Genomic DNA, 13,818 nt, shown 5'->3' with positions numbered 1-13,818 from the left:
TTTCCTCCATGTCTGTTGTTATGTTCCCCTTTTCATTTCTGATTTTGTTAGTTTGGATATCCTCTCTCTTTGCCTATTGGTTAGTCTAGATAAAGGTTGTTTAACTTGTTGATTTTCTCAAAGAACCAACTCTTTGACTCATAGACTCTTTGTATTGTTTTCTTTGTTTCTATTTTATTGATTTCAGCCTTCATTTTGATTATTTTCTGGCATCTACTCCTCCTGTGTGAGCTTGTTTCTTTTTGTTCTAGAGCTTTCAGGTTTGCTGTTATGCTTCTTTATTTTTTACTTGACCCAGGGACGATTCAGTTGAGCATTGTTCTATTTTCATGAGTTTGTAGGCTTTCTGCAATTAGTGTTGTTGTTTAATTCTAACGTTAAGCCATGGTGATCCAATAAGATACAGGGGCTTATTCCAATTTTTTTTTCTGGTATCTTTTGAGGTGTTTTTTGTTGCTGTTGTTACCAAGTATGTGGCCAATTTTCCATGAGGTGCTGAGAAGACAGTATATTGTTTTATGTTTGGGTGGAATGTTCTACAGATGTCTATTAAACCTATTTGAGTCATAACATTTGTTAGTACCTTTATTTCTCTGTTAAATTTCTGTTTGGCAGCCCTGTCCAATGGTGAGAGCAGAGTGTTGAAGTCTCCCACTAGTAGTGTATGGGGTTTGATGTACAATTTAAGCTTTAGTGATGTTTGTTTACAAATGTGGGTGCATTTGTATTTGGTGCATAGATTTTAAGAATTGAGACTTCATCTTGAAAGATTTTTTTCCTGTGGTGAATAAGAAATGTCCTTATTCATCTCTTTTGATTAATTTTAGTTTAAAGTCTATTTTGTTAGATATTAAAATAGCTACACAAGCTTTTTTTTTTTTTTTTTTTTTGGTCCATTTGATTGGAAAATCTTTTCCCAGTTCTTTACTCTGAGGTAATATCTGTCTTTGAAGTGGAGGTGTGTTTTTTTGTATGTAGCAGAAGGAAGAATCCTTTTTTGTATCCATGCTGTTAGCCTGTGTCTTTTTAAAAGCAAATTGAGGTCATTGATAAGAGGAGATATTAATGACCAGTGATTGTTAGTTTCTGTGATTTTTGGTTTTGTTGTTGTTGGTGGTGGTATTGTATGTGTGTTTCCCTTCTTTGGGTTTTATTGATGTGAGATTATTTTTTCCCAGATCTAGAAAAAGCTGTGAGAATAAATGGTTCATATGCTTTTTATGTATCCTACACTTTCCCTGAAAATAATCTGCATGTGAAACATGTTAATTGGCAATTGGGCAAAGGTTGCCCAGGCTCATGTGGCCCTCTCATTCACAAGTTTCATAGTAAGTATAGGCAGTAATGATATTGAGCACATATAATTGTTTTGTAATTGCGGTTCATCTTTCATAAGACAATTTTATCATTGCAAAGCAACCATTAAAATGGCCAAGGAAGAAGTCAGTGTTATTCTACCCCAGTGGGTACCACCTCGTGACTTATAACCCCATATGACATAGTTGAGTCAAAAAACGAAACAAAACAAAAAATCTGAAATCCAAAATGGCTTTTTAGATCAAATGGTTCAAACAGTAAAGGAAAAAATTGAAGAAATAAATGTTTCTGTACTCATTATCAGGAGGATTTGTACTGGGTATGTCGGAAGCTAAAATACTCTGTTGAATGACATCTGCCACTTTATTATGTGTCTTTTATACCACTCATTATTTACTTGTAGCTGGTTATTTGTTTCTTCCAGTTGTATCCCTTGGGCTATAAATGCCTTCTCTCTTCTACTTGTAGAAATACAAGTTTTTACCCAAAAGAATGATAATTAGCCCCTTATCAATATTTAAAAACAGATATAAATTTAAAATAATCTGTTTGTGAATATGTCTCTTTATATTGTACTTATATATACATATTGCATATACATATAATATGTGCATATAAGAATAGAATCTGGTAATCCCAGTACTTGGAAGTATGTTGTTTAAAAATAGTGTGTTTGAGATTGTGATTTCAGGACAAGTTTGTACTGTATCTATAATCTATATCTCTAAAACTCAGATTGCATATATATGTATATATGTATGTGTATATGTGTATATATAATATATATCAACACATAAATATACAGAGAAAGTGTAGTTGCATAAAATAAGTTTGTGAAAATAGTTTTGCATCAGAAATAAGAGTTTTTATCATAACAATGACACTTAACTGCAGGAGGTCAAACAAACCAGTTTCTTCACCTAAGTTGTTAATGTCTAGTAGAATTTTCTAGAATGATAAAAGTGTTCTTTATGTGTGCTTTTCAGTATGGTTTGTAATTACTGAGTACTCAAAAAATGACTAGTGTTATCAGAGGAACTAAATCACACATTTAATTATAGATATTCTGAGTCTGAATAGGCACACATGGACAGTACCTGTTTTATTGGACAATCTAGCAATGGAATCTAGGAGTGAGGAACAGGAACAATATTGCTAAAAGATCATCAGTATCAGCTAAGCAGAATTTCCCTGGTATAGATGCAATCCAGGATACTTTTCAGCTCAACTACCTTATGGAAATAGCAATAGTCTCCCTTGGTATTTTAAGGTTGTAAAGCTTAAATGTGTTTTCCTTCATTTCTCCCAACAGATCTTGAAAACTTTAAGACAAGGACAAGAAGCACAGTGTCAGTCCGTCGGGGTCAGGGAATGGTACTCCTGTGTGGCCCGCCACCCCATTCTGGAGGTACTTACAAATATGTCCATGTGTGCACACTTCGCTGGCTGATATTTTTCTTGCAGAATGCTTTCCCTCTTGACACCAGCTGAGGGAACAGTGTCATTTACAGATATTCCCATAATCCTTCTGTGTATCGTAAGGGATGTTGTGAATGCCTCCCATAATTAGAATAGGAAAATATCAGATTGTACAAATGTCCTGTCCCACCATGTGCCTGGTACAATGGAATACACATCTAAGCCAGTCAAAGTCAGAATCCTCTTGCATGGTCAGACAACGTAGCTAAAATATCAATATCTATTACATCTCTACAGGGTTAAAATGAAAACATGGCATTTAGTTATTTATCCCTTCTGGGTCTGGGAAAGGATCTATAAACCATCCCCATTATGTTTCTGCCACAAAGTATGTATGTTTTTATTTTCAAAACCAACAACCTATTCTCCAGCACACTGGATACCAGCAGGCTATGAAATGATTCAATTCCATCCTGATGCCACTGCCTAGAGTTAGTGTCAGACTCCACAGATAAAAGGCTCAGAACCCCAAGCCTATGCTACCTCCAGGGCCTGAATAACTAATTTCCTCATTTCCAGTGTTCTGACCTGCTACTCCTAAATAAGGTTTAATAATTTGTTGTAATAGCTAATAGTACTATGAAGAAACAGTTCACATACTATTTTGTTTAATCACACCAAAGGGCAAAAGACACTGAAAAATCAAGTCTGTCAAGCAATAACCTCATGTCACAACCATGGCTGTGTTTATAAAGGAGAATACTAAGAAACACCAAGCAATAGTTGCTGCACATTCAGGGTTAAGAGATATATATTATAAGTTTACAAAGTATTTTTTGTATTAGCTCCAGGTGTGTGATTATTTTGCTTGAACATATCCATGCACACCATGAATGTACACAATGCCTGAGAACAAAAGAGGGCATCAGGTCCCCAAATTGGAGTTACAAATTGTTTTGTGTTTGTGCTGGGAATCAAACCTGGACAACCTACAAGAGCAGTCAGTGCTCTCAAATGCTAAGCTTTCTATCCAGCCCCTTAACAAATATTTCCAGTCATGAACTTGATAAACTTGGAGGTTGTAGAGTTGGTTAAGCAGTTCAGATGCTCTAGCACCTACATAGTGGCTTATAGTCCTCTGTAACTCCAGTTCTGTATTATCTGAACCTTCTTTTGACTTCCTCAGGAACCAGATATTTATGTGTGCACATACACATGTGTAGACGAAAGAGTCATACATGTAAAACTAAAGTAAATAAATAATTTCTCTCCAAGATTAATAATCTCTCTTGTAGGCTGAGATTTTTGCCAGAACCACTGATCTAATAAGTGACATGAAGACTTACTATTAATTATAAATGATTGACTGATAGCTTAGACTGGTTATTAACTAGCTTTTAGTTAACCTATATTTTTATCTACTTTCTATCACATGGCAGTACCTTTTTTCAGCAATGCAAGTTCATCTTGCTTCTCACTGCATCTCCTGGTGACTCTGCCCTTCTTTATCCCTGTACTCTTTTTCCATATTCAAGTCCCACCTAACCTCTTCCTTCATAGCTATTGTAATACTGAGAGCAATACATCTTCTCAGTGTACAAAAGACTATCCCACAGCACTCTACTTAGTAAGGTGTTCGGATTTAGATTAGCATCTACTACCACAATTGTAGTAGAAAGCTGCTTGTTCATTTCCTGGCCACCCAGACTCCCAAAATAAACACACACAAACTATTAATTAATTCAGTGCGTGTCCTATTAGCCCTAACTTCTTATTGGCTTGCTTTTACATCTTAATTTAAACCTTTCCATTATTTTATATTTTACAATGAGGCTCATGAGCTACCAACAAGGTTTTGGTGAGTCTATCTCCGGCGGCAGCTCCATGGCTTCTCCTTGACTCTAACTCCTTTCTCACAGCATTCAGTTAAGTTTTCCCTACCTAGCTCTACCCTGCCCTATCAGCAGGCCAAGGCAGTTTCTTTATTCACCAATGGTATTCACAGCATATAGAGGGGAATCCCACATCACCTCTCCTTTTCTGTTTAAATAAAAAGGAAAGTTTTAAATTTAACATAGTAAAATTACATATAGCAAAAGTTATCAAGCAAGAATTATAGTTACAATATTTATATCTATTTTATCTTTTATCATAATTAAGGAAAACTATAACTATATATTCTTTAACTCCATCAAAGACTAAAGAAGGATACAATATTACCTAAGTAAACAGGAAGTGCATTTTAAGCAACTTCCAAAATTGTAGAATTGACAGAGACATCTTCCTGCCTGGACCATCACCCAAAGCTTTTCTGTAATGTTGGAGCATCCATCTTCAGCCTACAGGCCCATAGTATCCTCCAGACTTTTCCATGAAACAGGAAATTTCAAAGACAGCTCCACCTATATTGGAAGTTTGTTAGTCACTTTCTTCTGTGTCCTGCAGAATGTCTGGCAATCTCTTTCATATAGCAGGAACCTGAAGGACCATCTCAAGTTCAGCAGTCATTTCCCTGTGGGTCCTGCATGTCCAGTTTATCAAGCAGTCCAAGAAAGAGCTGTTTCTTGCCCAGATGGCTAACCAACTCCATAGGGAGCCTCTTAGAATCCTATCTTCCTCTTGAAGTAGCTTGTGCTACCAGGAGCAGATGTGTCTCATTGTCATGAAAAGTCCTAAGCTCTTAAAACATTTTAAATGCTATATTCTGAAGGTCTCTGAAAGATTTAAAGAATCCCTATCCGTCTGAAATACATCTCTATACATCTAGAAAGCCTAACATGACTACAAGATGACTACCTATTAACCTGTATTACTTCATTATACATTACATTTTTAAATGAGTTGCACAAACAATACCTAATGAAGAGCAGAAATATACATACAACAAGACTGACCTAAAATTTGTATCAATCTAGCAAATTCCATATCAATACAAATCTCTATAGCATATCGCCCTTTAAATGTAAGCAAACATTTACAAACAATATTTGGGAATTTGTACATAGTTCTTTCCAAACTGCTTCCTGCTTTTTGTTGGGTATTTTGGGGGTATTCACAACAACTTTTCGGGGGGATTTTGGTCCATCAAACCACATTAGTCTGGAAGATTCCACAGGTTCTCACCTTCTGTAGAAACAAAAGTAGAACCTGTTTTCCAAAGTAGTATACCCATAGACTCAAATTTTGAAGTCAAGAAACCTTTAAAACATGTGTTGGTTTAGCTTAGTAGCCCCCAGAATCAAATGTCTCTTTGCAGTCAAAAAATTCAAAAACACAATAATATTCACAGTCCAGACTCTCTGTATTTTCATTTATGTGGCTTATTTTTTACTTTATTACTTTTAAATATTTATTTCATTATCTTTACTCCTTTAATCTATGACTGTACTCTGTCTCTTTAAATATTGTTTTATTTTTTTCTAAACCATTTACTTCTTTTTATGACTCTCTATACTCTTTTCTTCTCTCTCTCAAGCCTATGTACATTTTTAAACACATTGTGTCTCATTTAGAGGTATTTTATGTCTGAATCTGTCCTTATTGTGTATCTGTAATTATTTTCTGACCAGGACTGTTTCTTAACATGCTAAGTGCTTCTAAGGCTGCCTTGCCTTTTGACTCCTCCCATCCCAACATGGTGGGACAGAAGTCTGTTTAGTGTGCATCATGCTCACAGCCCCATTTTCAGACACATCGTGGGTCTATGTTGCCATAAAGCAAGTTGCAGCACCCTGCTCACAAACCCCATTTAAATGCTCAACCTCCTGAAAATGCTAGAGTTAGAGCTGGCAGCATGGCCCAGAAAGCCGCTATATCAAAACGGCTCAGCTTTTTTTTCTGTTACCACTGAATCAGGAAAACCTCTCTTAAGGGAGTTGCAAAGAACGCTGCCAGCAGAAAAAAAAATGCAGCTAAACTTTGTTTTTTAGTGTCTAGAATTCCTTTCCAAGCCCTCTCAGCTTTTATGTGGATTTAGCTAGCACACATTGGAGTGCCAATTTGTTGTAGGAGGCCACTTGTGCATTTCCCGGATGCCTAGACTCCCAAAATAGCCACATAGAAACTATATTAATTAAATCACTGTTTGGTCTATTAGTTCTAACTTCTTATTGGCTATCTTTTACATCTTAATTTAACCCATTTTCATTATTTTATATTTTACCATAATGTTTGTGGTCTACCAGCAAGGTTTTCACATATCTGTCTCCAGTGGCAGCTCCATGGCTTCTCCTTGACTTCACCTACTTTCTCACAGCATTCAGTTTAATTTTCCCCACCTAGCTCTACTCTGTCCTATGAACAGGCCAAGGCAGTATCTTTATTTACCAATGGTATTCACCGCATATAGAGGGGAACCCCACATCACAAAATCACATAAATTTTCTGTTTGGAATTCATGATTGAAAGAGCAAACTTTTAAACTTCCTGTTTGAAACTACTGTCTTGTATTCAAGATTGTAATTTCCTTTGTGTGTGATAGGCAGTGTGTATGTGTGGTGTCTATAAGGTCAAAGGTCAACCTTGGATGGCATTCCTCAGGAGCTCCCCACCTTACAGTGTTGGATTATTTTTTGTTTGTTTGTTTTGGTAGAGTTTCTCTTAGGTCTGAAGATTTTCATGCAAGCTGGGTTCACTGGCCAATGAGCCTCAGACATCCACCTGTCTTTGCCTCCTGAGCAGTGAGATGACAGTACACACCATCGCAGCATTTTCTTAGATTGCTTCTGGAGCTCACACTGAGATTCTTAAGCTTGTTTGATGGCCAGTTTACCGATTGAGCCACGTCCTTACCTCTGTAACTTCCTTTTTAATCTCATGTCACACTTAATGTTTCCAAGAGGAAAACAAAACAATTAGTGAGATACCTAGAAAGCTTGCAATCAGAGCACAATCACCCTGCTTATAAAGCAGCAGGGAAGGAAAACAAGCAGTGAAGTCTGTCAGGGATGTGTGATTCCTAGGGTTTCTGAGGTGTGTGCTTTTGGAACAGAAGCACTAAACTCACAGATACGAGGACTATTCTTGGTTCTGATTCAAATCATCCTTTTAAATTGTGCAAATATTTTGATGTTTCTAGACCTCACTCTTCCTGTCTTATAAGGGAAGAACTTACAGCAAATCTCTCAGGTTCCTCTTAGTCGCATTATTCCATCACTGCAGCTCAATAAATGCTAATGAGTGTCTTTATTAAGTGTATTTGCATTATTGAAGGTCTGTCCTTCATAAAGGAAACCAGTTAACCATAGAACTGTGTTTTGATTCGGGTGAAATTTGTTCAAATTTGCACTTCTGAATACAAAATCTGATTAAAATAAAGATGGGAGTTTTTCAAATTTCTTTCATGAGCATCTTCACAGTATTAAGCTTCTGTCACATGACATTGACTCTGACAATTCATCTTGGAGGTATATTTTCAAAGTAACTCTCTTCCCTGGTGTAATGATAGCACTAAGAAAGACACAGTATGATGAAGGGAGGAGGCTGATGATGAGGTGCCTAACTCTTTCCCTCTTCCCACAGAGAATGTTATTAAAAATTGCCATAGACTTCTGAAATGTGCCTGTCTCCATTGGCAGCAGTCAGCATCTCTGAAATCTACTTCCTTGAGCTGCTCTGACATTCTTGACAGTCATGATGGTGAAAGACAAGAAAATAAATATTCTCATTATAGGCTCTATTAAAGCCATGCACACAGAAACACTGTGAGCAAGACAGACGCAGGCTGGAAATTTTCAAGAAAACAAGAACGAGGATCTTAAAGGTTGTAAGAGAGCATGTCAGACATCTAAGACATCTATCTATTTTGTCCAGTACAGTTAATGATTAGCGGATGAAATCTCCCCTCTATTCAGAAATCTCCAATGCAGACTGTAGTTAGAATTTTCTCATGCTTTTTTGCAGCCTAGATACTACCTAAAAGTTGGCAGAATCACCAAAAGCTACTGGACCTACTGAGCATTTTAGACTTAGCATATGGTATCCTAGTTTCAACTGTAACATATCACGCAGGGTGGAGGAAATGACTCAGCCTCTTACTGTACCAGTGGGGTGCTCAGTAATGCCATGAAAGCCACTCTAAGGGATGCTGCTCACCCTTTTTCAAAAAGTGTGCATTGTCAGAGTAGCACAGAAATGAGCTGCAGAAAATATGTCTTGAGAAGCATATGATTTTACTGTTCTGTCAGTGTGGTAGTATCATCATCTCAATATATACATATATGTGTTTCTAACTTTATATAAATATATGAATTTATATGTAAGTCATTACATGGATTTTTTACAACTAAATGGGGGCATAGAGACAGAAAAGAAAAGATGAGTCTGATGGATTCTGGTTGTTCTTAGGTGCTCTTTTGTATTAGAAACAGACATCACCGAATTCTGGAATGTTCCCTTTAATTTTGCCACCCCCTGTGTCATTTGGCACCAGAAATTCATGACCTTTAGCCAGGCTTTCATTAAATAGGATTAAAATAAGGTATTTTGTGATGTTTCTTTTGATGTAATTAAGTCCCCAGATTATTCATCATTGAAATCCATCATCTATTTGTTGAGGGAGATTTGGGGCTTTTTTTTTCTTATGAGACCAAGGTCCTTGCTACTCAAAAGCAACAGTGATCTCACCTGGGAATTTATAATAAGGGCAAAGTCTCAAATCCCACGCAGGGCCACTTGCACCAGATCTTGCGCTTAATGAGGTTTCCCACTGTTCATATGCACACTGAAGTGTGAGCAACCCAGAGCTGCTTCTCTGGTTCCTACACATACTTTACCTGTCTGGCCAAGCATAGACAGCTGGCTTTAGAATGACCTAGAAAATTTAGTATGGCTCTAAACGGGGGTTGAATTGCCCCAGTATTGTACTTGTACAAAATTAGAGTTGACTCTGAGGCAGCACTAGATTTGAGATCATGTCACTTTGATCCCGCTCTACAAAACCAGCCTTGCTGTGATGGAATCCTTTGATTCGACGTCATCCAAATATAAGTGCTGATATTCTTCAAATGAAAAATGTATTTAGAGTTGGAGAGGTGGGTCAATGGGTAAAGTGATTCCGGTGTAAGCCTGAGGCTAAAACTATGAAATTATGTGAGGGGCACTTAGTGGTCAATGCCAGGGTTACTGTAGACTAGGACACATTGTATTTCTACAAATGGAAAAATGGAAATAGCATAGTTCTGTCCATGCCAGGAATCATAGGGCTCTAGCCCAAGTCATTTAAATCCAAATTTCTTGGAGACACAGATCCTCTCTGGTATGCTGGGTACGTTTTAAAGTCCCATACATGATCTAATACACAGTCAGGCTGGAAAACTGATGTCTGTATATTATAAAAGTAACACCTGAGCCAGGAAAACATTTCGAATATAAGCCTCTCCAGGAATTCCGTCAGTTCTCCTTGATCTGGACATATTCACATGAATTATACTCAGAGTTCTAAAAGAATCAGCATGCCATCCCACACTTTGGCTATTTCAAATGGACTATTCTGTAATCACTGAAGGACAGAATAAAGACGGAAAAGTAGGACACCCATGTTGTAGCCCTAGCTCTCTCCTATTGCCCTACTGTGGTCTTAGGCTGATTATGTAATTTCTCTGAGCTGTATTTCCTCATTTTAGCTTCTGTTACTATCCTCTCATGCCTACTCAGCTTTCAGCACTAATACAGCATCCCCAGGATTAGATTCATCCAGTTATGTGCTCAGTTCAAGCTAGGCTGACATGTTTCTGAGCCAGAAGTAATCTTACTGTGCTAAAATGTAATATCTTCTGAACCCAGAATAACCACAAAGACTGTAGTCAAGCTGCCTGACTCTCCACTTTATACTTCATTCCTGCTACCTTCCTCATGCCTGATTCTATTACTTGGCAATTTTTTTATAACTTTTGATTATCAAGTACAGCTTTATTTGCTTCAATTATCAACCCATTTAATTTTACTATTTTCAGATTACTTCTTGTCTTCATGTCTTACCCAGTGATATACAACTGTTTGCATCTAATTTTGTGTGTGTGAGAGAGAGACATTTGTGTACATGTGCAAGTGTGGAGGTAATGGGAAAACATGGGTATCCTGTCTCATCACTTTTTGCCTTATTCCTTTGAGACAGGGTCTCTCACTGATTGAAGCTAGGCTGATGGCAAGCAAACAAAAATAACCCTCCTGTTTTTGTCACCAATAGCACTTGGGTTATAGGCACATGCACGACCATGCCCAAGCTTTTTATGTAGAGGCTGAAATTCTGAAAAAGGTCATCATCCTTGGGCAACAAGATCTCTCAGCTACTGATCCATCTCCCTACCCTAGATCTCAATTAAGTTCCATTCTAGAATTTGAACCATAATACTCTGTCTTTTGATTGTAGTATTATTGATACCTAAGGTATTAACTTACTGATCCTCACTTACCAACTCATTATCATACATTAACATAAACCTAAATGAATCTTGGATTTGATACCCTGTGATTTGAACTGACTACATTTCCCAGAGTGCAATCCTTCTATTTCCACCTTATTCTGTTTCCTTTTTTTCAGTCAGTTTGTAGGCTCTATTTTTTTTCCCCATAACTTGCTTTGAAGCATGGTTCTCAGTTCATCATATAGTATTTAGCCAGCAGAATGGAATTCACGTTTGACCTATAAACTCAAACATTAGTAAATAGAGAGATACAAAAACATAGTATTAATTCATATAACTAAAACTCAGAAACACAATTTTATTAACTTTATCATTTTTATCTGCTTAAGCATAAAATCAATAAGCTACTTTTTAAAAACACATATGATTCTTGACTTACCCTTATGAAGCAACTTATAATCAGGCATAAACTTTTCAGCTAAATCTCCTGAGTGATTTATCTAGGATTCACATCTATTATTTACAAAGTGGTTTGCTCTGTTGTAGCTTTATTAAAATGCTGATTTAGCCATTTCTTTTATGTTTGAAAGTTGCTCTCTAAGACTCAAAATAACAGTTGAGTTAAACTCTGCCACATAGTTGTCAGGAGGGTTAAGGTCAGTGTACTTTGTTATGTTTATATTTTGTATTCACTATGTCTAAATTCTTTTTCATTTCCTTGGGGGAAAGAAAGGCATTGTGTGGGCCGGGCAGTGGTGGCGCACGCCTTTAATCCCAGCACTCCAGAGGCAGAGGCAGGCGGATCTCTGTGAGTTTGAGGCCAGCCTGGTCTACAAGAGCTAGTTCCAGGACAGGAACCAAAAGCTACAGAGAAACCTTATCTCAAAAAATCCAAAAAAAGGCATTGGGCATTGTGTGGACCTAAGAGGAGCCAAGATTATGTGTCTGTATCTGAGTGTGTGTGTGTGTGTTTTACCAGCAATTACACTTAACTCTTTGCATATGCTAGGCAATTTGATTTGCCATTGACAGATCATCAGTTTCAGGGATATTTTAAATAATGTAAAATATTTTCAATAATGATGAATTATTTTTAAATAAATTAAAGAATATTCTTCCATTTATTTTGATAAAATTTTAAATTAAGCAAAATGTAAGAAGATTTTTAAATGATCATAATGCTAATAGTTAATGTTATGAAAGCTGTAAGGAAGCCAAACAGTGTTAAATTACATTCTTTTTCTGGTCATAATGGAATCAAAGTCAAATGAGTATATAGGCTAAAGTATAGGAAGGCTCCACAGTCTACTTTGTCTCATTCAGTGTGCATATGAGTGTGTGCCTCTGTGTGTGCCTGTTGTGTGTGTGTGTAAAGGGCAATGTACTTATACATCGTCAGTTTTGAAAACATTACAAGTGTTTAAACAATGACCTTAAAATCATCACCATTTTTTGCTTGTCCACCCTCGAAGGCAGCTCTTTTTAATCTCTGTTTCATGTCACCTGAAAAGTGATTTCCTTGAGAGCTGGCTTAACTCCTGAAAAAAGCTTAAAACTACAGCTGGCCAGTAAGTTAAGGTAGAGTCGTTGGAGATGAATGATCCCAAAAAGACTCTTTCACTTTGGACAAAGAATGGGTTCTTCATGTTGACTCAGAACCCTAGGCATGGTATTGCAGTACTACTACAGTGCCATTCCTTAAGGAGATAGAAGATCAGTCAAGCCTAGGTAAAACTGATGTTTACAGCATAATCCCTTAGAAATATGTATCCTATCCTCATTTCTTGTTCTTAGCAAGAGAACCTTACATATTCTTTTAAAGAGAAAGGTGTCCAATTCATTGGCATAAACATTTAGTGATAGATGAGCATCAGTCATAAGAAAGACATAAGGAAATCTCATTTGATGCTCCTAGAGTCTTGTTGATATGTTTATATCAACAATATGAATTTGTGCTCCTTTATTTGAAATATGATCACTAATTCCAACCTTTCTTCTGTTACTTTACCAATTCGAGAGGCCATAGAATGTTAGAGATTTAATCAGGGTCTGTTAAATTTGAACGGTTTTCAAATGCATGCTCGTCTGTGCTCATTAAGTCTCTGTTTTCAACTTGTCATTGAATAGAACAAAAGAAAATAAAAACTATGTTTCTTGGGGGGGGGAGTTACTTGTTATATATGTTATGTGGCCCAAATGACATGGTAGAGTGTTTCCTATTCAGAAAAATAGACCACTAGGAGTATCTGTCCCTCATGTGCAGGCTCTGCTCTTCTCGGGTATGAGATTATGTCACTCAAGAGGGAGTCAACAACAGCAACAAAAAAAATAGTGGTGAGGAACAGAGCTCTTACAGGTCTAGAAGAGCACCTTACTTCTTTCTTTTGGAAGAATGAAAAGAAGAACAAAAGAAAGGAAAGAGGGGGAAGGGAGGGGAGAGGAGGGGAGAGGAGGGGAGGGGAGGGGAGAGGAGGGGAGGGGAGGGGAGGGGAGGAGAGGGGAGGAGATGGGAGGGGAGGGGAGGAGAGGAGAGGAGAGGAGAGGAGAGGAGAGGAGAGGAGAGGAGAGGAGAGGAGAGGAGAGGAGAGGACAATCCAATGAGATGAATGACCCTGCTGTCAGTAGTCTCTAAAGCTGGTACCTTGTGTTCTGGGATGCTACTCAAACACTCTTTCTTTTTGGATTTTTCTGGCAACACTTTCTGATACAACTTGAATGT

The 13,818-nt window shown here is 37.3% G+C and overlaps 1 protein-coding gene across 6 annotated transcripts in view; it reads left to right on the top strand.

Annotated features, from left to right (window-relative positions):
• Positions 1 to 13,818, top strand: part of LOC130871170 (contactin-4) — a 1,056,779-nt gene that overhangs the window by 780,511 nt on the left and 262,450 nt on the right. For all 6 annotated transcript variants that reach the window (XM_057764481.1, XM_057764498.1, XM_057764473.1 and 3 more), the window contains one exon: positions 2,630 to 2,725. In XM_057764481.1, coding sequence (XP_057620464.1) covers positions 2,630 to 2,725 — 96 coding nt within the window. The remainder of the gene's footprint in view (positions 1 to 2,629; positions 2,726 to 13,818) is intronic.

The sequence above is a fragment of the Chionomys nivalis genome, chromosome 1, assembly GCF_950005125.1.
Source record: "Chionomys nivalis chromosome 1, mChiNiv1.1, whole genome shotgun sequence".
Taxonomy (NCBI): Eukaryota; Metazoa; Chordata; class Mammalia; order Rodentia; family Cricetidae; genus Chionomys; species Chionomys nivalis.
This window is presented reverse-complemented; position numbering and strand designations above follow the sequence as displayed.